The following is a 23,355-nucleotide window of genomic DNA, read 5'->3' as shown; positions in this document are numbered from 1 at the left end:
CAGCCATCCGGCCACTTGCTCCTGGCTCCTGGGTACCTCACAAAGACAAGGGGTAAAAAGACACTCTCCATGCACTCTATAATTAGAAGTGATACGTACCACATTTGGGTTGAAAGGGGGTGTAATCTTCTTATTAATGAGATCATCCCAGTTAATTGGGGAGAAGAAGATGTGATTCTTAATCTCCATCTGTTAAGAGAGAAAAAAATAGATTAATTCAGACCCAAGCTAATGTAAACAGTATGGTATGGCCCAGTCTTCGTCCCACACTGCATGTGGGCACTGGCCAGTTTGCACTTACAAAGTCCTCCTTGGCACCGAGTCTCTTTGTCCTGTCCTTCTGCAAGAGGCCTTCCAGGAGATGTCTGGCTGAGTTGGTAATATTTGGCTTCAGCTGCAAGGGTTTGTTCAAGATATTGTCGTACATTTCTGCGGTGTTCCTGCTGTAGAAGGGTGGCTGTGGGATGCAGAAAAGGGGGAGTTAATGAGGCTGACAGCCAGGCATGGGGTTTCTTATGGGGAAAGGTCGAGTAAGCTAGTTTGATCTGTCATGAAAGATTTGTTGCTTACCAAGCCATAAAGCATCTCGTACAGGACTGCTCCAAGGCACCACCAGTCCACAGTCCGGTCATAGGGCTGCTTATGGAGAACTTCAGGAGCAAGATACTGTGTAAGAGAAGGGAAAGAACCATGTGAGCCACAGGGATCTTTACAATCAAGAAAGCCTGCCCATTCATGAATTAAAGCAGCTTATTGAATCCCAGCAATAGCTAAGCTGAAGGAAAGCTACAATATTTTTACAAACAGGCAGATGGCTTGAGAGCTGCTCTCTCCTGCTCAGCAAGCTCCACGTGTCCTACATGTCCTCACTGGCAGCCCTATATTAGAAGGCCCATAATGGCCCCTGCTCATGTAACCAGCCTTACATACACATGGGACAAGTGAGTTTTCACTGATGGCAACAGCTCTTGCTGTTGCTCTGACAGTGGAGGACTGGCTGTACATACCTCTGGTGTGCCGCAGAAGGTGGAGGTTGTGCCATTGTGCTCTATGTTTTCTTTGCAGAGTCCAAAGTCAGTCAAGACAATGTGCCCCTGTGAATCAAGCAGGATGTTCTCTGGCTTCAAATCTCTGTAGGAAGAGATGAAAGAAGATGTTTAGAGGAGCTGCAGTGAGACTATTTTAGGTGCAGCTTTTTACAGAAGTTCACTAAGCCACAACAAAATTAAAAGCAATTCCAAGCTCCTACTGAGCTGAACTTTTCAATGCTTATTTAATAAAGCATGTCTTTTTCTGTACAACAAGCTGAAAAAGGCTGCTCACCGATAAACAATGTTCAGGGAGTGCAGATAGCCCAGTGCACTGGCAATTTCAGCAGCATAAAATCGGGCTCTCGGCTCCAGGAAGCAACGCTCCCTCTGGAGATGGTAGAACAACTACAGGAGACAGAGAGAACAAAGTTGTGTAAACGGCGCCAAAGCCTGTTAACAATGCACTTAATTAGACTCAACATATATAGCAAGGGAGAACAATAGCAGGAAATGGCCTAATGATCCTTTGGTAGTTCAAAACTTGGCAGGCAGAAATATTCAATCTAGTAACTTCTCCTGCATGACTTTTTTTGTATTTAAAAGGAAGGGTGAAAATGTCTATCCTACCACATGATAGGAAATACTATTTAATTTTCTTACTGCTTACCTCTCCACCATTGATGTAGTCCAGGACAAAATACAATTTGTCTGCAGTTTGGAAGGAAAAGTGAAGCCCGACCAGGAAGGGGTGTTTCACATTCTTCAGCAAGACATTGCGCTCTGACATAATGTGCTTCTCCTGAAAACATCAGAAATCATCAATATTTAGTACACTTGCTTAGTAGTAGCAAAAAAAAATGTTTTTGATGGACATTACAATGGCATTGTGAAGGGCAGCTTACCTCCTTCTTCTTCAGGATTGCTTTTTTCTGCAGGACTTTAACAGCATAGAACTGCTCTTCTGCCTTATGCCGTGCAAGGAGGACCTGAAAGTACATAAAATTCCAGAACAACTTGTAAACATGACCAGCAACAAGCCCTTACATTAGCTGCTGAGCACTGCCACATCCATCTAGATTCAATGTGCATTCCCTTTACTGGAAATGCCTGGCACTGTTACCATTCTGGCAGATTAATCTAGCCCAAAGATACTATGTCTAGTTTCTTTCTCTTCCAAAAGCAAAGTATTCTATTCTTCACAGCACTAGTGAACTGAACTCCCTGGCTCTTCTGTGACTCATTCAAATGAAGTGTCCCTGCTCCTTGTCCCTCTCCCCACGCTGGGCAGAAGGATGTGCTCATGTTTGGTTTAAGTGACCGCCATTCACTAAAGGCAGTACAAACCCCACTCTCCGGTATTTCATAGAAGAGCTCAATAGTAAATAAATTTAAATGAAAAAAAAAGTTACGCTTACCTTCCCAAAGCTGCCTTTTCCGATCACTTTTAAGAAATGAAAGTCTGATGGTTTGGCATGTGGGTTGGATGATGGGCCGAGATTAATCTGCTGTGAAGGACTGGGCTAGAAAAATAAACAGATACCACATTCATTAAAGCAGTTCAGCAGTAAGTGTCCCAACAATTTCTCCTTTTTGAAAACATAAATGAAGTGACCTTGAAAATAAAGATTATCACACTTATTGCCACTAAAACTTTATCTCTAACAGATATCTTAAACTAATAGGTACTGCTTAAGAAGAGTCTAACAATCGTAGCTTACTTAGATGTGGTTGTTGAAGTCTTAGACACACTCTGTAATGATGTAACAACTCGTAACACTTTTAAACATTTCTTGTTCATGTTTGAAATAGCAGAAGTTTCAGACTAACCCGATTACTCTTTCTTGTTTACATTAGTGTGCTATGAGATGCACTAATGCAATACTCATGATGCTAATTTCGCTACACTTCTATAAGTGGCTGAATTGATGTTCTAAAAACGTCACGCTGAGTAAAATCTACTTACCGGAGGAGAAGGATTAACATTCATAAGTTCAGGCTCTTGAGGCTGAGAGATTTTCAAGATAGACTGAACTTCAGGGCTGCAAGGAGATAAGAGAGCACATGATTAGGAGAGTTACCAGGAGCAGCAGGCAGATCTTTCCGCCAGAGGGCAAGCACGTATCGCTGAAGAGGAGTTCTGGTTTAGCCTACTACAGAAGGAAACCAAAACAAATCTATTCGATTTATGGAGTAAAATTTTTCTAGAGGCAGTTAGTTCCATCATACAAAAAAATTTATTTCTACTCTAAGTACAGTACATAATAGGGACTGGTCACTAGAGATCTTTGACTTATTTGTTCCAAACCAAACTCACGGAGATTGTTGCGAAGTGAGTAACACCTCAACAACACAAATAAACTCTTCCGTAAGAGTAATGCCAGAGGAATTACAGTAAACATTACTTTTAAACTAGATCTCGCAATATCTATTGATATTTGTGACCGAAATCCCCCCAAAATTTCTGACACTTACTGCTTGCATGCATAGGAGTTGGTGGCTATCTTCTGAATGAAGTCGTTTAGTCCCATTCTTCTCTGCTTCATGAAAGCTATAAGGTAAAAGGAAAGGAGAAAGAAAATCGTTAAGCACCCCTGACAGAAAAACCACAGCCCGTTGAGCATCTTCGAAGAAGCCCCTACGCCGCTCACCGATGAGGATGGCCACCATCCCCCTCATCTTCGAGTAAGTCAAGGTAGGACCAGACGCTTCAGCGGCTTTCACGGTCATTTTGAAGCGAGAGGATACTAAACGGCAAGCGCACAGTACCACCAGCTCCCAGCACCGCACTGACTTGGCGGAGCACCCGGCGGCGTTTAAGTGGCGGCGGTGATGGGCGGGACTGGGGCGGGGCGGCGACAATCGCACCCCCCTCGATCTCCTTTGGGGGGCGGCCTGTGGCCGCCTCGGGGGACGTCGAGGCTGGGAGGGAAAGGCAATTGTCGCTGCCTTTACCACCGCCCTACCTTGAGCGCAACCCTCAGGGGAGCCCCCCCACAGCACCCCCGCAGCACCTTGCCTCAGGATGCCGAGCATCCACAAGCAAACTCATGAAATCCCTTTTTTTTTTTTCCCCCTTCACTGCAAACTCCGGTAACCCCGGCTCTCTCTCTCTCCCCCCACCCTCTTTTTTAATCGGCCCTACTTATTTTACGGTTATATAAAGTTGAAATCTGGCTCTGTCTTTAGGACGACCACTTATTCCGAAAGTGTGGGTGTCCCACCCACCACCCCGCAGCCTGCGTCCGCTGTCGGTCCCGCCGCACCGGGTAAGCGGCGATAAGGGACGCTGACGTTTCCCTGAAGGAGCCGTAGTGACTCAGAAGAACAAAATTTCCTGCCCGGTTTTCAATAAAACAAACAAATCTCCCTTCTGTGCACTGCCCTGATCCTGGCTGGGACGTAACAAAAAGGGGGAAAAAAAAAAGTATTTTTTTAATGCCAAAAAGGGAAACAACGGGGGAAAAAAATAATCCGTTCCCTGAACTTGGAGGAGAGAGCAGAAATCTTCTAGAAAAGGTGGGGAGATGACCGAGAGCTGGACAAGTGCAGTAAGGGAGGGGGGGCGGGGGGGAAAGGGAAGCAGCCCTGCTCTGCGGATTTTTACTGTACACGGTCATTTGGGAACACCGTGTACCCGGGATTTAATGGCTCAATCGCTTCCTTGCGGGCGCGCCGGGGGCACACCGGGAGCGCTGGTGCATGCACGAAGCCCAAGGTGAAAGGATGCAGCCAGGCCCTCCTGCCGGGAGGCGCAGGGTACCACGGCCTCCCGCCAGGCTCCCCCGCCGGGGCGCATCCCCGCTCGCAGCCGTGGCACAGGTTAGGGGGGTGCCGAGCTCCTGAGCCCTACAGGCGGCTGGAACTTTCCACCCGACGGGGTGTTGTTATTCATGCGCGTGTTTCGCCTCGCTGTCTGAACGAAGGGCGCTGGGTTGCGGCCAGCGGCTCCAGCTGCAACCTGCCCCCGTCCTCCCCCCGCCCGGAGACCGTCTTTTTACTCTTTGATTTTTTTTTGTCTGTACCCGGTGCTGCTGCCTCCCCCCATAACCACTGCCGGCCGCTGGGCGGCATCCCTTGGCAGATGCCTGTACCCTCCGCCTCGGGGGGGATGGCAAGCACGGCAGCAGTCAAAGGCAGCAGCTCACCTCCACCAGCAAGACGGATGACCCGGAGAGACCTCTGCGAGCTGGGCACAGGTCTTTAAAAAGCGCTACAAAGGCGTTATAGAGAGCAAAACAAGCAAAAAGGGAAGATTGCCAGCTCCGCTCCGAGCCTCCGGTGTCCTTCCCGGAGCAAGGGGCCCTTGCCCGGCCCCGTCGTCCCGGTGCGGAGAAGTGGAAGGGAGCCGGCGCCAGGGAAGGAAGCGGCGACGGGAGAAGCAAGGAAATGCGGACTGCAGCTGGCGGGACTCTAGGTTCTCCCACTTGTGGCTTTCCTCACTCTGTTGCACACAGAAATTGCCACCCTCATTAATGTAAGTGGAGGAAAAAAAAAAAAAAAAAAAAAACAAAATCAAACAAACAAGAAAACAACCCCACAATAAAGTATGGGATTCAAAACTCTCCTCAAAAAACCCCGCTTGATTGAAAGAGACGCAGACAGTTTTCTCTGCCCCTTCGTACTGTTTTCAGAGTACTGGTGTTAAAAACTAGAGATCCACAATTTGGAGGGTCACCAGAGTCCCTGCCCGCTGCCCCCCTGGCATCTCCAGGCTCCACGACGATGCCCCCCGGCACGTTCCTGCCAGCTGTGCACTGAGGCAAGCGGCTCCCAGCCCGCGGGCAGTCTCCGGCACAATCCACCCTCAGTTCTGCACAGCTTGCCAGAGGCTGACACCCACTGCCGTCCTCCCGGCTCAGCCGCGGCCCCCCACGCCGCCCGCAAGCTCCTCCGCTCCAGCCGGCTGCACCAGCGCCAGCGCTCTCGCCCCCGCTCTGAGTCGGTGTTTTTGCAAGGGCTCCGCTGCTCTCGCCAAGTCACCTGGCCTCTGTTCGTACCGAGAGCCGCCTCGGTTATCCCCCCGCACGCACCCCGGTACATCGCTGCGCGGGGACCCTGCTGCTAGGAATGTTCTTTTCCCCGTGGAGAACAGTTCTCCTGCCAGGGCGGACCGGTGAACCCACCTTTCAGCGATGATTTCTCCTCTTTGCCCCTCATCTTGTTGCCTGCCGGGACCCCGGGCGCGGCGCGGCGGCGCGGAGGCTGTGTCTGGGCTCCCGCTCCCGGCCGCTGCTGCAATCCCGAATAACTCCCCTTCCTGGCCGGGCGGCCCGCAGGCAGGAGGGAGGCGGCGAGGGCGGCGAGGCCGGCCGGCGCTCCGGCTGACCCCTTTATGGACGCACTATCGAGGGCGGCTGACATGCGGGAGCGTTATAAAGTTCAGCACGGGCCGCCCCGCACACTCTGCCCCGTTGCAACATCACCCTCAAAATTACTGTAATCAGCGCGCACACAAACACACGCACGGGCGGAGCGGGGCGGGGGGGCCGCTCCGGCCCTCCCTGACCTGCCGGCCGCGGCCGGCCCTGCCCCACGGAAACTCGCGCTGCCCACGCTGCCCCGGCCGGGGCGCGGTGCGAGCGGCCGGGCACCCTCGGCGCGGCTCCTGCGCCCCCTCCCCTCCGGGACGGCACGGCACGGGCAGCGGCGGGGCGGGGGCTGCCGCTGCTGCCTGCGGGGGGCGCGGGGCTGCGGCTACCGGCCGGGCTTCCCCGCCGGCCGGATAGCGCCGGGGCGGGACCGGCGCCCCGCTCCGACCTGGCACCCTGCGCCTTCCGCCGGCAGCGCCCCGGCGGCGCCCCCCGCCCGCGCGGCACCGCTGCCCCGCCGCCCGCCACCGCCCGGCCCGGCGCCGCGCACCCCCGGTCCGGCCGGCACACACCTGCCGGTACCCGCGCTCGAGGGGCCTCGAGGCAGCGATGTGCTTAACGTGGAAGGGAGGGATGCCACCCAAGGGACGAATTATTATTATTTTATTAGTTAAAATTAATGCAGCGTTTTAAGCTGGTGGACTGGGTTCTCCAAAGCCCGGAGTGTCCTAAAGTTGCTTTTTAAAACTTTTCTTTACAATGAGGGCAGCAAGCCTCAATACTTGACAGTCATGAAAGAACACAAGAAAGAAGCAAGTAATCAAAGATCCCATTTCTCAGATGCCAAGTCTTATATGAAAGCATCAGACACTGTGAATATCTCGATAAATTGTATCAAAAATTTGTACAGACAACGGTTTAGGGCTGTACAGCTAAAAAGTAAATACAGGAAAAGAGTAAGAGAATTACAGTGATGTTCCACATTCATGTTACTCTTCTACCTCATCCTAAAAAATTTACAAACTGTCCTGAAATTCTAAATTATGAGTTTTTCAAAGCAAATTATTATTATTATTAATAATAATAATAATAATAATAATAGTAATAGTAATAGTAATAAAGAAGGTAGATGTTGAAAATAAAAGGGAAAGGGAGACTCCACAAACAGAATACTATAAGTTTATAAAACTCTTTGCCCCAGAATGTACACTCCAAAAGAATGGGTGAGTTCAAGAGCATATGAACAAATCAGTAGGAAAAAAAACACTTAAGATTTAAATACACAGGCAGCATGTCTGACCTGAAATGTTCCTGTACCACAGATTCCTGTAAGCCAGGGATGGGTTGGAGCATATCACTGAATAGTTGCCTGTTCTTTCCTTCTCATATAATAATGTAATGTTAGATAATGATAACTGACCAGCTAACCCAGTAACCCTAGCAGACCTGCATGGACTTTGGGCCTATACTGACCTTCTGACAATCTTATACTGCCCTTCTGAGTGGCATGATACTGCTTCATCAGTACCAGAGTTTAAGCAGCTCAGAAAACTCCAGGAACTGTTGCTCACTTGCAAGAAGGAAGAGACCTGATTTGATTTGTAACCTAATGTGAAGCATTTGGCTCTTCCAAGTAACTGTATTCCATGTAAAAGTAGCACTAGCTAAACAGATGCTCATCAAGCTCTTCACCATGACAACCTCCAAAACAGGGCCCCGCATCCAGGCTGTGAGAGTTGCAGAAAGACACAGACTGTTGGAACCATGGGAGATGTAGGCAGAGGGCAGAGCAGACACAACATGCTGGCTTACTGGCATGGGTCACCCCAGGGTCCTGCTGACACAGAGATTGGGACATACCTGAAATAAAGCCAGGAGGAATGTGAATAGATTTGTCTTAAAGAAAGAACAGCAGCTCATCACTAGCGTGGGCCTGTATTGCTCAAAGCATTTCAAAGCACATTCAGCAGTAGCTGAGCTGTGTAAATTCATCTCCCTAGAAAGGCCTGTGTTTGGAGAGCTTATTCATCTGTGTTGGGCAGGCAGATGTTAGTCCTGCTTGACGCTGCTTTCAGGGCACACAGAAACTTCTCCCTCCTGCCCTTCAGGAAGGTCAGAGGCTTCAGCAGCCCACATGGTAACTGGAACCTGTGAACTCTCTTCTGATTCTGTCCTGGTCATTATTGTCTGATGCGGAATTCAGTGCCTCAATCCTTCAGGAATTCAATTCTCTGATAGCTTCTGGACTTCAGTTTGGTAATGAATTCAATGCTGAATAAATGAATTCCTGCTTACTTATCTTCCTGAATCAAGACCTTAGGATGCAGCAGGTTCCTAGAATTACTTGGCTGACTCTGGAAGGAAACTTCTTCGAATTCTGCAAATATTTTCAGCAGTATTTGGCTTTGGGTTAATTAAACGAAGATGAAGTTCAGGCTTCGGAGTGCAGGAATGGCACAGCCCCCAACTACAGAAGACAATGATACTCATTAACAGCATCTGTCTTCTGAAACAAAATCTCATAAGCTTTTATTTTCTTCCTGTAAATCCTGAACAAAAAAAGTCTCAAACCTTGTAACTTTCATGCGCACCCTCCAAGTTTCATGTGCAACAGACAAAAATTTCAGTCAAGACCTTCAGGCTGCCCCCACAAATTATGTCTACGAGTAGCAGCCAACAGATAAGGAACTGAGTAACAGCTTTAATAACAGCCCCAAAAGAGATTTTAAATCAGGAGCTTTCGAATGCTGTCAACAGGTCTGCTAGACATTGTGTTGACAGGAGGTTTATTGACTGAAGCCCCTATTGATCTGGAAACATCTAATTGATTTCAGTGTCATATTTTGTCAAATACAAATCTGGAACATCTTTTATTTCCCTTTTCTGATGCTTACAGAGCAGGTTTACTGCATTGTCAATAAGAGGCTTTAGTGCCAAGGGATTATGCTCACAGGATCACAGAGTGATGCAGGGCTGTGCTGAGAAAAAAGTAATTCCCATCCTTGTAGAAACCAGTGGAAAATTACAGCATTCTTTAGATGAACTGACCTCTAGTTAAAATAGCTGATAAACAATGCCCTGACCTCCATTTTATTTCCAGCACATGGATTTGAGTCTAACAGAGTTGTTGTCACTGTGACTTTATGAGTAAATGTTGCAGGTATTTCAGCCTGTCGCAGTCGGAGAGGGATGACTGCAGAAAAACCATATTTGTATGCCTTCCTGGGAGAGTGTATCTTCCTGGGAGTGTGCCACCCCAAGGTTAGTAAAAGTCCTTGCAATATTGTCTAGTCTGTCTAGCTTAGAGTTCTCATAAAACAGCACTGGATGACAGATACTTAAATTCATTATTGATGTTATGAACTTTAATGTACTGTGACTGCACAGAATCCGGTCTTATCAGAACTTAATAGTGCTAATATGGAAAAGGAGGTGAAAACATCTGATGGAAAAGTGATGAAAAGCGAGTCATGAGAAAAAATAACATTCTTAGTGATTCTTAGTTCAGTCTGCTGGTTTCCTCTGGTCACAAGGCAGCCTTATGTGAGGAGCTCCAGAATGAATGGTGTAAGCAGGTACTGTCAGCTGATTCTTGCACTCAGATTTTTTCTTCCAACACTTTAGTTTTTAAAAGATAGTAGCAGAAGCGCATTTAGGCATTTTCTATCGAGGACATAATCTGAACAAGTTTTCTTGCACATCTTGCATGAAATAGATGTCAGCTGAACTAGCCTAGCTATAGGGTCATCTCTTTTTCCCTTATCTCTTCATCTAGTGTTCCACTAGGTGTTGGCTACCAGGATATCTCAATGTCCTTTATGTGTATACAAAACCCTCATCATCATGATTGTCGTCATCATCAGTTCATTATCTTAAAAGTTATCTTTAAGCCTCTAAGTCCTCCATCAACCTTAGAGATAAGGTACTAAATGATGTGAATGGAGGGAGAATTTGTCAAAGAGAGGAATTTTTGCTAGAGAGCTCAGGTGGGTCTTAACTCAAAACAACAAATTCAGTTCTTGGCCATGTGAAAACAGAGGCCTGATAAAGGAAGAAGCACACTGCCAGGTGTCAATACTTTTCCTCTTGGTGATAACATTGTGTCTCTTGCCATTATATTGAGTTTCAATATTCCTTATTATTTGTAGGAGCTTTTCTTGCAAGAAGTGCTAAAAGGTGTCCCGGGCAGAAGGATGCAAAATATGCACGCTGAAAAGGGATTTATCGACAGTGATTTGTATTTAGTGATTTATGATTTTAGGAGATATTGGGTCCCTTTCAGATAAATATGGGGTAATTACAGTATTTCTGAGTGTAGATTAATTAGTCTAAGCTAGAGAGCAAGAGAAGAAGTCTTAATCTTGCCCTAGGTAACTGGTCCAAAATAGTAAAAATATTTATATATTCATTCATAATATATTTACCTTCCTTAGGTTTTGGTACTCAAGTTAGACATATAGTCGTCAAATGTATCCTCCTTGGTCAGAAGAGACAAACAAGCACCCTGAAGGCAATTCCGTGTATCTGTGGCCTGAACCAGGCAGTGTCTACTGTTTAGTTGAAGGAGTTTGGTCCTGAAACCCACAGATAAGTAGAGGGCTGACTTGGGTTATGGGTATTTCTTTTCTTACTTCTGAAGCTTTATATGTATAAGATGTGGAATCGCTTTAGAGAATCACTTTGTCAACATATACTGAGAGAACTGGTAATTTTATTCCTGATCTATCCATATTTTCATAAAAGAAAAAATCCTGTGGCAAGTGTAAACACCATACATGTTAGCCAGAGATCCCCGACCTTAGTCTAATTTAGTTTTGGACCTAAAAGAATACTTGTAACATTATTATAACTCTCCATAGTGCTCCTCAAAGTTGAATTATACATGTTGTCTTCCAGCTAGCAGCCCTGTGTGGTCGTGTGTTGCAGTGGATATTCAAGACATACCAGTTTTCTTGAAATTAATTGACATTATCTTGCCTTGCATTGTGCCTGATATCATCTCAGAGAGATGTGAAAATATTAGTTCTATTTTACAAAGGTGGGAATTGAACCACAAGGTAGACAATGTGTCTCATCTGAGGGAGATCTGTGGCACAACCAAAAATTAAATGCAGAGCTAACTTTCTCGCATTCTAGTATCTGGATTAAGATTACTGTACAGCAATATATATTCCGTATCTGCCAACCTTATTTGTGTAATTACGTGCATTGTTAACAGACAGTTTTGGATGGCAAGAGCCAGAGCAGGCACTGCAGGCATTTGCTGTACCTTGGAGGAATACTGAGATATCTGATATTACCATAGCCCTGGTCCACTTCCCAGCAGGAGCCATCCATCACAGTGAAAAATTAGGGACTTGGAACACTGGCACCTGTTATTCCAGGAAAGACCTGAATCTAGATTTGTGGGGAAGGAAGGAAGTATAACCATACTCACACTGAACTGGCAACTGGTAGCATCACCTGTCACCATCCAAGATGTTGGAAATGCCAGGAAAGTGCTTTTCCCACAACACACGATCACCACAAAGAACATTATAGTAAGACAAAGAAGTCTCACAGCTGTTCTGTAGGCAGACACAGAAAGAAAAAGCCACAAACATTCCCAACATTAATTTATATTTTAATTCCAGATGCCATTTTCAGACCTGTTCAGTCATTCACTGCACTGTGAATCTCTTTGTAGTGTTCCAATCAATCCATTTCTTAACACCTTAAGCCCTGAAGTGAATTGGAAACCTCTGATACAGATTTTATTTACTTTTCTAGAAGTTGCCTTTAGTTTTTTGTAAATGCTTTGTGTGACTCCACAAAGAAAAGCTCAAGTGTTTTGTCCATAGGTTTACTAGACCTCAAGACCAAAAGAAGATGCTGGAACATATAACCTGGCTGCATAACAACTCTTGCATCTGCTGCTATGTATATCAGGTCCAACAACTTTACCTCTGAGGTTTCTCGTTTCTTCCTCTTAACTCATATTTGACTATCTCCAAATTTTCATCCAATTCAAGGATAAGAATCAGGAGGTTTGACAAGCACAGACACCCATCCATGCACAGTCATGCAGTGGACCACAGGCTGTGTATGACCTTTCCAGCCTTCAGAAAAGGCTGAAAGGCTTCCTCATCCCCGTGCATCTGTATCTGCTCATCAGCACCCACATGGTGGGTGTTACCGACCCTTGGATCAGCTGGCAGATCTCCATGTGGGAGCTCCCGTTGACGTGCATTAGTCAGCCAGGTGATGAGCAGCTGGGCACAGCCTCTTCAGCTGGCACAGCTCAAGCTGGAGGCAGTGGAGGCAGACATGTCCCAGCCCACTGAGTGGGCAATGCGTGGTGTTACTGATCTTACACACCTTCACTGCGTTGTTATTTTAAACTTGTAAAATAAAAAGGAATACAGAGTCGCAAGTGTGCCATGCTCCAAGTAGTTGTGATACTTCTGTAATGCTCCTGTCAGAACCTTACACTATGATATTTTTTCAGAAAATGCTTGCATGCAGGAATGAGGAAGAGCAGGTCTAGCTTATTGGATTGCTGGTGAATGCAGTGTGGCTGGTACATAATTCTCAATGTGACACTAATCTCTATACCCTCACTGAGATGACCACAACACCTCTCTGCCTAGCTGAATATAATGCCACAATCTTTCACACAGGACAGGCTTAATAACGCTATAAAATTTTATTTTAGATTTTTTTTTTGTTTGTTTGGGTTTTTTTTAATAAAAGAAAGAGCATGAAAAAGACAATCGACCATGTCTATGTATTTTTAATAGAGCATCAGAAAAATTGAGTCCTGGAACTCTGACTTGTTGTGAACGTGCCTTAGCTTGCTGCAATATAGGAAACATTACTAAGCAGCTTGTACTTTGTTGACAGGGGAGTTCTTTAGAAAAACAGATAAAGTGCCAGGTGAAGAAATCAAAGCATAAAGAGATTAAGCAAAGTACTGTCCAATGAGATAGGAGATTGAAAACAAGACTTTCTGCCTTTAGTATTCTACCACTAGTGTAGACAGATGAACCACTGAGGGCAAATTTAAAGGTTGAATGCAGAAAGGCTAAGCATCATTTAGCTGCCAATGGCATAATTTAGTCACTTGCAAAGCATAGCACTGTGGATTTCTCTATAGTTATAGGGAACTCTCTTACCAGTGCTGTTATTCATGATTTTCACTCAGCAAAGATTTTCACTTATGTGTGCCTTTTTCCTGAGCCCTTTAAACCTTCAAACAGGCAAATATTAACAGTGACATTTTAAAGAATGAGAAGATGGGGAAGCCAGATGACTTGGGTCATTGTCATATGATGAGCTTGAAATAGAATAAACATTTTTTGAGGCTTGTGACTTTCAATCCCATGCTCAATTTATTGGACATATAGCCCACCTCTTACAAAGCAAGACTAGACAGCACTTTTGTTCCTTTGGTGACTGACCCAGACTGACTGACTCAAAAGTGTGGTTCCAATCACAACCATTGGACTCAGGATCAAAGTCAAATGCTGTCTTCTCCCAGGTTTCATGAGGTTTGAAAGTAGCACTGTTTTTGACCTGATCCACAGTTTTGAGTTCCTTAGTGCTTAGTGGCAGACAAGGGCCACAGAAAGGAAAAACATTTCTCAGAAAGGAAGAAAAAGTGTTAGTGCCAGTGTTTGAGATATGAAAGTATGAAATACGCAATGATCTGCATATGCTAGATTCAGCTGAGTAGTAACTCTATATCTGCCTAATCCTATTTTGATTTCACTATATCTGTTTCAAAATAGATAGTGCAGGGTAGTAAAGTATGCTCGGCTTTGTCTGGAGATAATATTGTCTGTACTTTTTACAGACAACAGTTTTCTCATATTTAATATTATGTGTATATATATAATACATATATATCTGTGAATGTGCATTTAATTTAATGCATATTTAATCTATCTTGTTTGACTCTTCTGTGTTGAATAGCATACACAGAACTCACAACTCTTTCATCTCATCTCAGGTCACACTGATGAAAGGTCTGTTAAGTACTGAAACCCCAGACCACTCACCTTGATTATTTCAAGTATATTTGTCTTTAGGTGCTGCAAGTACAACTCATGAACTTCCAAGCCACTTTGGCTGTGTGAGTTGAATCATAGGATAATATAAAATGACTTCTATTCATGAATTTGTGCTCACTGAAACATACTTATATGTACGGTAGTGACTAATGAACTTGTGAGCATATTTGTTAAAAACAGCTTAATAGGAAAATGTGTTTTGTTCTTGGAGTGGAGAAAAGTCTATTATGAGGTTAGAAACTGTGAGAACCAACATTATTTCATTAATATAATGAGTATCTTCTCTTTATACACATTTTTATTCTCAGATGTGGTGTTTTTAAACATTGAAGAATATTATGAGACTGATACATCAGGTCCCACTTTGCTGTACAAAGGGCATAAACTTCTCTGAGCATTTCTCAGTATCTTGTGCCTTTAACAGTCTCTCAAGTCTTGTTGATTCAGAGATTACTTAGTTTTTTTTTGAAAACTATCAATGGATCACGTTGTGCAGCACAGCTAAAAGATTCAAATTCACAAAAAACCCTATAATGAAATTAAGCTTTGGGCGTTCACCCACCTTTGTCAAGAGTGTTTTGAGAATATTATTTCATTTATTTCTATGTTTCTTTTGCTTTACTGATAATGTAGAAAAATTTTGCAGCTATTGTTTTAGGTCACCAACGGATGTTCAATGGACTTCTAGTACTGTAAAAGACTCTGAGACACCTCTGAATGGTATCTAATGGTATGAACCATTGCTGAAGATGAGATCCTGGACCATGAGAACATTTGCTTGGAACAAAGAGGCAATTCAAATGCTCTTTAAGCAATTTAAGTATGCTAAACTGATTAACAACTATTTTATCAATGTATTACAGCTATTGACTTGTAAAAAGTCCTGTTTCTAAGACATTGTCATTTTCACAGGAGATCTTAAAATAGATTTCAAAATCCCATTTTACTCTGAATTGCCTCCAGGGGAAGAAATGCAGGCTTCCCGGTTATATGCCATCATCCATGAGCATGGCTTGGCATCCTGGCACTTCTGTGGGGCCAGCTTACAAGAAATGTGGAACTGCTGAGATGCTGAATTCTTTTCACAATGCGAAATGTTTAGACTGCTAAGAAAAGAAAAAAAAAGGGAACTAATGTGGGAGTGTGTGGGGAACTCCATATAGAAAGAGGAAGTATCGTGTGACTGATCAGGAAATGGGTACAAAGCATGTGTTTTGGTAGTATTTTCACTTGTTTTGGGGGCATTTCCATAGAGAACTGGAATCTGGCCCTGCGTTTAGGTATTACTTCACTCCAGAGTGAAAGGCAGGCACTAATTTGGAGCAAAACACACCAGCTGTCAGCCTTTGCACATAGCAACACGGCACAACAGCTGAAGGCAGGTCGCACAAACACAACATCCCACGGAAATAGCAGTGTTGTAGAGCCATTCTGGGCTGCAAGAATCAACAAACAATGCTCTGACTTCTATAAAAAGAGAAAGCTATTTTCCAGGCTGTATTTTCTGAGAGGAATTTGTTCTCTTTTACCCCAAAAACTCTGCTATACATCTGTGCTACAAAAACTCCAGGGAAATATGCACAGCAGCAAGGTGTGAACACAATGAAAGACCTCTCCAATCCTGCCTATCAAGCCATTTCTTAACCATGCATAGATTTGACAGGATAGAAATTTAGCCCTCATCTTTCCATAAACATTATCTAGTCTGGAGTACACTGCCAGCCCTCATGATGTCAGGGCTGTTCACTCCTTTGGTTTTGTAATGTGATTTTTTTTCCATAACCAAGGAAAAAACCCAAAAATGTGACAGTTCTTCTTGTGCAAAGTGAAGTTCTGCTTATTCATTTTCTCTTGAGCAAGTTGCTGTTAGTCAGATGTTTGCAGAGTTGTGGGGAGGGTAGTGTACTGCTCTCAATGCAATGAAGTAATTTTTAGAGGAAGTCCTTGTATGGACAATTTTATTCCCCTTATTAAGTCATTCATCAGTCAGCTGGGAGGCAGAGGTGAGCTTGTGTATGCTGCTGCAAGTGAGGAGCACAGAAAGCTGAGACAAAATCCCTAACAGAGAATATTTTGGACTTTCCACTCCAAAACAAAAATGTAATTCTGCAGAGCTATAAAGGAACTGAAATAAATGAAAGATATATTTCAAGGGCTGTCATCATAAAGCTCCTGAGCAACATGCCCAATGATCTAGAGCAAGACAATTATTTAGAGGACTCTTTTAGCCATTGGCTTTCGCCTCTCTGGAGAATGAAACTTCTTAGCTTAAATGATTTCAAACTTGACCCATCCCCATTTGCTAAGTAGATCACATTAATCTACATTTGTCTGGATCACAGTGTAACAAAAGTGTTATGGTGTAATTTCCTACACTGCTCCCTTGGTCTTTGTCATGTCTTCTTTTTCAGTGTTGTTTTTTTCCTCTGTCCTCTTTCCAACCTTTCCACTACTCCTTGGAGTGATATTTTTGCCTTAATCTGCTTCTTCATTTCACCTTCTTTTCTCTCTCAGGCCTTTCTTTCTTCCTGGCTGCTTCAAGTTGAAGCCAGCCCTCTGAAAGCAACATCATCACCTACAGTCACTTTCAGTGGAACATCATCATCATCAAAATAATTTGAGGTAATTTCTCATGTTTTTACTTCATAGGGTGAAGTCAAAGAGGGTGTGGAAATAGGATGTGAAGTCAAATGGGAAAGTTGGACATTTTTGACCACCCACTTCAAGAAAGATGTTATAAAACTGGAGGGAGCCAGAGTGGAGGGCTATCAAGGTTCTGATGCACAGGACCACTGAGGAGAGGCTGAAGAGCTGAGCTTGTATAATCTGATGAATAGGAGGCCAAAGACAATTGAACAGCAACCTAGGGGTTCATGATCAACAGCTACAATGACACCAGAACCAGCCTCTTCCCAGTGGTGACAGAAGGTGTGAGAGGGGGCACTGGCAGCAGGATGAGTGTTCAGTTTGGCCATTAGGAAGCAAAATGCCCACCTGGAGCATAAAGCAGCCTGGGTACAGGTTGCTTTGAGAGTTGGAGGAAACCCTATCCCTGGGGGTTTCCGAGTCTTGACCAGATAAAATCCACATTGACCTGCTCCAGCAGTGATCACAGTCTGGCCTTGGAGTGGGATGGGTGATACCCAGGGCCCCTCTAAATATCATTATAATGTCAAAAACATGTATTTGTCCCCTCAAAACACTTAGTGTAGAGTTCTATGTGTTGTCCCTCATTTAGCCAATCCCTCCTGAATGGGAAGAGGAAGAATTTTTTTTTTTTTTTTTGAGTGGAGGATCATATAAACAACTAGAACAGCTAAGATAATTCTGGTAATAAGCAGAATACCTCTAACTCTTGCTTTAAATGGAACGCATCTCATGCAGATAGTGTGCCTTCAATTTTTTCTCCCTTTCAAAACTCCATTGAGCAAGTGCTGGCAGGTGTGCAGGCAGAGCACAATGCTGAGAGCCCAGGAAACATGCCCAGCAGAGCAGAACCTGTACTTTGTGTTGTTAAAACTGTGTTGGAATTCTGATACGTCTTTTATGTACTAACAGACCTAGGAGGAAAAAGTTTGCATGCATGGAGAAATATCTCTGTCCCCCAGCCAGGCTGGTCTTCAGCTTAAAGGGTGCCTATATAGCCCAGACCATGGTAGGTCACTCTGTATTAGAATGCATACCAGTGCAGACACTGGTTTTTATTTTTAGGTAGACAAGTAACCTTTTTTAGTGGGATGATTCACATCCATGTAGTGATGTATACGTGTGCTTCCAGAATGAACGTTCTTTATTTGTTGTTTCAATATTTTTGTCTTTTTTCTGAGTTATTCTAATGAAATCTTTGTCCAATTATTTTTTTTTCCCTGGGGCTGTCTACAGACATCCAAAGCTTTTTATGGAGAGGTGTTTCTTTTAAAGTTTCTAATTCCTTGGTATGAATAAATTCACTTATTTTTACTGGAATGCTGTAAATACTTCGTTTAGGATGGGTTGTAAGCCACAGTCTTGCATTTTATTTTAACATATTTGCAATTTTATTTTTTTGTCCAGCCATATTAAAAGAAATTTTAAAAGCCATATTAAAACCATATTAAAAGCAATTTTTTGTCTGTTTTAATTTGCAGTAAACGAGTTTATGCTGCTGTGTTTTACACAGACAAGGTCTTATCTTCTTCAATAATTATTTCAAGACAATACTGTTTGAATGATGCAATGAAAATTATAGCATATCTCAGGTAAACTAAGCAATTTTGCTAGATCATATTAAATTCTGATTATAATAAAAGGTTTTTAATTCATTTCCCTCACCACTGAACAGATTTACAAATCTGCTTCTGAGAAGTACAGTGACAAGGCATATATAAGTATCTGCTTGAGACTACAGAGTGTATCAAGGATCATTGTGATGGTTCACACAATTTTAAATTAATCTATGCCAGTGACTGAGATCACACCCCTTAGTCCACGGATTCCTGAGAAGCAGGAAGATTTCTGAGGTTTTCCAACAGCCTTAGACATCAGTCATTGCTACATGGAAAAGTTTACATGGAAAATTTTAAAGCATAGTTTCTTCTCCACACGAACAGAAGTCTCTCATCTCCTGTGCAGGAGCTGAAGAAGCAAAATGTGTCCTTGAAGAGGCTTTCAGCCCTTTCCTGAGGCAATTGTCTGGGGACAGCTGCTCTCTGCCTAGGGCCCTGAAAACAAATCAGGGGCTAGTGCTTAGCAAGCCTTAGTTAGCCCTTCTCTCTTCTGAAACGCGTTTACCTCAGAGCATTTGCATTGGTATGAAAAGGATTAAAAGTCTCCTCAGTCAGGCTGTTCTGTTACTGGGTCCGTTTGTGCTGTGTAGAGGTAAGGGCTGGTGGATTCCAGCATGCTGCTACATTATATTCTGCCTTGGTTAGGGTTCCCCTTTCCTGGACAAACCTCACCCTTTGAGGTGAAGTGCTGTCACACAGATTTCTCTTGCAAAATGTATTTTAAAAAATATATTACACAGAGAAACCTTGGGTTATCATTACTAAAAAAAAGATTTGTATTTTTTTCCTTGTAAGGAAGCAACATAAGCACACGCCCACTGCGAAGGTCATTTTTATAAGCAAGATTTTAAAAAATTACAGAAAATTATAGCAACTTTTCCAGTGGTATCTTCATTCAATATGACCTTTTTAATTAGCTTATTTCAATGTCTGTAAAATTCAAAGCAATAGTTCTCCTTGGGCAGGAGCCAATCAATAGAAATGAACAACCAGGAGACCCCTGATACTCGGCTTCTGTTCTGTGCCACATTTTTCTAGGTCTCTACCCTATTAATCTTGCAATAACCCATGCATTTGTGTGATTTATTGCTTAGCTGTGTCCATAACACAGAAAAAGCTTGTAGATGATGGCCCCTGTACTGCTTTTCAAACAACTGTCCTACAAGGCCTGGAGGTCTTGCCAAAATGTGGATCCCTGCTGGGGATACAGTACCTCAAACATACTAGAGTCACAGTTTGGACATTGTCTGGAAGGGATACTGTGAAGGAAATGTTAGGGCAAGAGAAAAGGCCAGACCTGGATATGGTACCTCCTCATTGCCCTGCTGTTTTCTCCAGTGATGTCTGTTTCATCCTCTTGCCTTTCCTTGCTTTCATCCCCCATAGCTGCAGCAATGTAGCAGATCTTCTGGAAACCTCACCTAATGCCACACTCTGGAAGAAATCATCCAGGGCTCTGGTTTGGCCAACTTGGTGCTGACCTCCTTCACCATATGGTATTATAGGTCAGGTGTCAGATTTATAAATCAACAGGAAAAGATGCAAATTGAAAACAAATGAAGTGTTAAACCCCACAAATACTTAGTTCTGTGCTATATCTGTATGGGCTGTCCAAGAAAATGGACATTGAGGATTCCCCACTACTGAATATCTCCAAGAATAAGTTAAACCCAGCCTATCCAGCTTTCCTTCATAGTCAAGGGAGAACAAAGGACACAGATAGGGACTGAATCTTCCCCTCCTCAGCCAGTTCTCCTGTAAGTCAGAAGAACAATGCCTGTTCTTTGTCACAAAAACCAGTGACAACTGTGACAGCACCACCACCTTTGCAGAGGTCTGAAGTCAGGGGAAATGATGGTTTTGGTTTTTATTTGAGAAAAATTCTTCAGAGCTACAAGTACTGGAAGCACAATTTTTCACAAAAAAACCTAGAACGTGAAGTCATCACAGATCCTCCATATTGCAGCATCTGAGTGACCATGGAGTTCTGTTTCCTACCTGACATCAGTAGCTGAAGCTCAAGGTTGTCCTGCAGGTAAATCTGGTAGGACTTCCCATGTCTTCAATCCAGACTGTTACATTTCTTTTATAGTGCAAGTTCAGTATGACACATAGAGAGACAGGTATATTAACTGCAATTAAGCTTTATTAGACCTTTGATCTGTTACCATGTTGTAGTGTATAAATTAATGCATTAAAAGAAAAATCTAATGTAAAATAATTCTCTTCTCTAAGTTGCAAAGCAAAATTTCAAGCTGTGTCTTTAGAGCACTTTCATCACATTTTTAATTGTGCTAGCTTTTGTGTCAGGAAATAGGGCTTTATTGGAAAAGATGAGGGGAAAGTAGAAAAAGAGCTGATGTTTCATTAAATTGAGAAATGCCATGGGCATGAAATTGCAATCTTTACAATTGGCAGTTGTGTCCTGGCAGAAGAGCCCTTAAACTTCAACTACTGTGGGACAAGATCCCAGATTAGTAAGCTGTGAGCACTTTTTCTGCTTTAACTGAAATTAGCCTGGATACCCAATTAATGTGTGTAAGAAAAAGAACAGCCAGCATCCCCATGTCATCACCACTGCCAAGAAGTGGTGCTTAAATACTGTATTTTTAACTGGGTCATTCCCCAGATGTGGTTTCACATATAGCCAGCTGTGGACTTAACTGAGAAGACAATAACTTGGTAGTGAAGAGAGAGCAAGAGTGAGCAAAAGGACATGAAAAATCCTCCCACTGCACATGCAGCTCGTAGTGGGGTAATCACTGGCCTAATGCACTTCAGGCAGGAGAAAACACCACTCAAATTAGTTAAATCAGCTTCCCTCTGTGGACTCCTATTTTTTTTTTTAATTATTATAGCTAGAGTTATCACTGCTTAAGAATCAGTGTAATTTGCAACATTCACACACTACTGTGAGATCTCATGACTGAGTGAGCGTGTTTAGCTTATTAAATGTATTTCTAAACTTGTTTCATAAAAGTTTATCATCTAGATCAGGATTTAATGTCTATGCATAGAAGCCAAGACTGGTTATAGGTCAGGGGAATTAACCAAGAGCATTAAGCATTCAGAATCAAAGCAAGGAAGTGAAAGATTTCCTCTTAATGGGGACAGAGGCTTCTGGGATTTTTCCCAGGGGGACAGTTGCAAAAATGGCAAAGGAAGCAGGAAGAAAATCCACCAAACATCCAAGTGAAATCTGCCTCAGGATCAGACATCTACTGTCATGTTAGGAGCAGTTTATGTTTACTGGGACATTTGCACTGTGTAGTCACAGCATTTTTAGGGGTATTTTTTTTCTTGGCTTAAATGCAGTTCTGACATGTCATCCAACCACAGCACCAACAATCCAAGTTAATCTGGTATAATTTCGACTTGTAAATAATATCCAAGCTTATGATTAGGCAAAGAGAAACAAAGACAAACAAAACACAGAAAAAAAATCCACATCCCTCCAAAAACAAGAACTCCAAGATAGAAAGGAGACAGTGTAAGAAGAACGCATATGAGCTCGACACACTCAATTTATTCTATCTATGCCAGAACTACTGACACTTTTCTTTGTGCACAGCTCAGTTCTCCTGCACACAGACCAGGGGTCACTGAGTGGCTACTTTTGCCCTCAGATGCATTCAAAGGACTCTTGCTGTAGCTAACGAGAGCTCTGCTCACACCACGGGTCAATGCCAAAACGTGTCTGACAGCTTATTAAACAGATCAGCTAGAATTCTGTTGGTTTTCCTCATTATGTCATGGCATAATTCCTCTGGAGCCTTTGTGCTGCACACTGTGCTCTGCAGCCGTGCACGCAAGTGAGGTTGTTGTTTTCACCCAGCAAACACTCAGTGGGCGAGAGCCTGTGTCTCATTTTGACATGAAAAACATCCTTCAATTAAGCTTGGCTTGGAGACAAAGCACTTCAGCCTAGAATAAAGGCGCATCTGAAGCAGAGCGCGCTGCCCGCTCAGCCCGCTGCCCACCCCACAGCACCTCCCGTACCTGTGTCCTCACCACCCCAAAGGGTCCTGGGCTCTGCCTTGGGCAGCGAATCTCCTTTGCTCTGGGGCTCCTTCATCTGGAAAACACAGAGGGAATACATCAGGTCATGAGAGCTTCCTATTGAGGTGGGTTTTGCTTTACAACACTTAAGACCAAAATTATTTGCCATCTAAAGTGTGTATTTCAGGCAACAGTGCAAGGCCCCTCTTCAGCTGTTTCTATATCAGGAGTAAACTTATGAAGTGTGAGGTACTGTGATCTTGCAGAAAAGAAAAGGGCCCTGTGAGTCGCTGTATTTTGAATTGCATTTTTCCATTCAAAGTGTGTGTGTTGATCTTACATTGCAGACCAGATGGTCCAGCCCCATTCTCCTGCCTTGCCTCTGCAGAGGTAGGGGAAGGGAAAGGGAATGGTGGGCAGGGTCCCGGAGGGTCTGTCTCCTGGCATGGAACTGTTTGCAGAGAGCTACTTTGCCCAATTTCTTTCATAGCAGAGACAACCTTAACAGGGGTGGAATTTGGTGTAGGGAATGCACAGGTGCAATCCCTTCACATATCCTTGGAATATCACCAATGTGGGAACTGCAGATGCATGTTCCCCTTCCTGATTAACACTTCATCCTCATCCCTGCTCTTGCAGTGCCTCTAACTTCTTGCCCTCTAGACCTCTCTTGCTCACACATGAGGTTTCAATAAGACCT

The 23,355-nt window shown here is 43.8% G+C and overlaps 1 protein-coding gene across 3 annotated transcripts in view; it reads right to left on the bottom strand.

The window, feature by feature from the left end:
- The window catches only part of SGK1 (serum/glucocorticoid regulated kinase 1), a 70,801-nt gene that overhangs the window by 1,834 nt on the left and 45,612 nt on the right, over positions 1-23,355 (bottom strand). Inside the window, exons 3-13 of one of the 3 annotated variants that reach the window (XM_088161758.1) lie at positions 22,656-22,731; positions 3,504-3,579; positions 2,995-3,070; positions 2,447-2,551; positions 1,934-2,017; positions 1,699-1,830; positions 1,324-1,436; positions 1,008-1,131; positions 571-666; positions 302-457; positions 100-189 (exon numbers count right to left, since the gene is read on the bottom strand). In XM_088161758.1, coding sequence (XP_088017884.1) covers positions 100-189; positions 302-457; positions 571-666; positions 1,008-1,131; positions 1,324-1,436; positions 1,699-1,830; positions 1,934-2,017; positions 2,447-2,551; positions 2,995-3,070; positions 3,504-3,579; positions 22,656-22,731 — 1,128 coding nt within the window. Of the gene's footprint in view, positions 1-99; positions 190-301; positions 458-570; positions 667-1,007; positions 1,132-1,323; positions 1,437-1,698; positions 1,831-1,933; positions 2,018-2,446; positions 2,552-2,994; positions 3,071-3,503; positions 3,580-3,679; positions 4,199-6,154; positions 6,440-22,655; positions 22,732-23,355 lie in introns of those variants that run through there. The other 2 variants (XM_014874262.2, XM_014874263.2) reach the window with 2 other exon arrangements.

Source organism: Sturnus vulgaris, chromosome 3, assembly GCF_052056855.1.
Source record: "Sturnus vulgaris isolate bStuVul1 chromosome 3, bStuVul1.hap1, whole genome shotgun sequence".
NCBI lineage: Eukaryota > Metazoa > Chordata > Aves > Passeriformes > Sturnidae > Sturnus > Sturnus vulgaris.
This window is presented reverse-complemented; position numbering and strand designations above follow the sequence as displayed.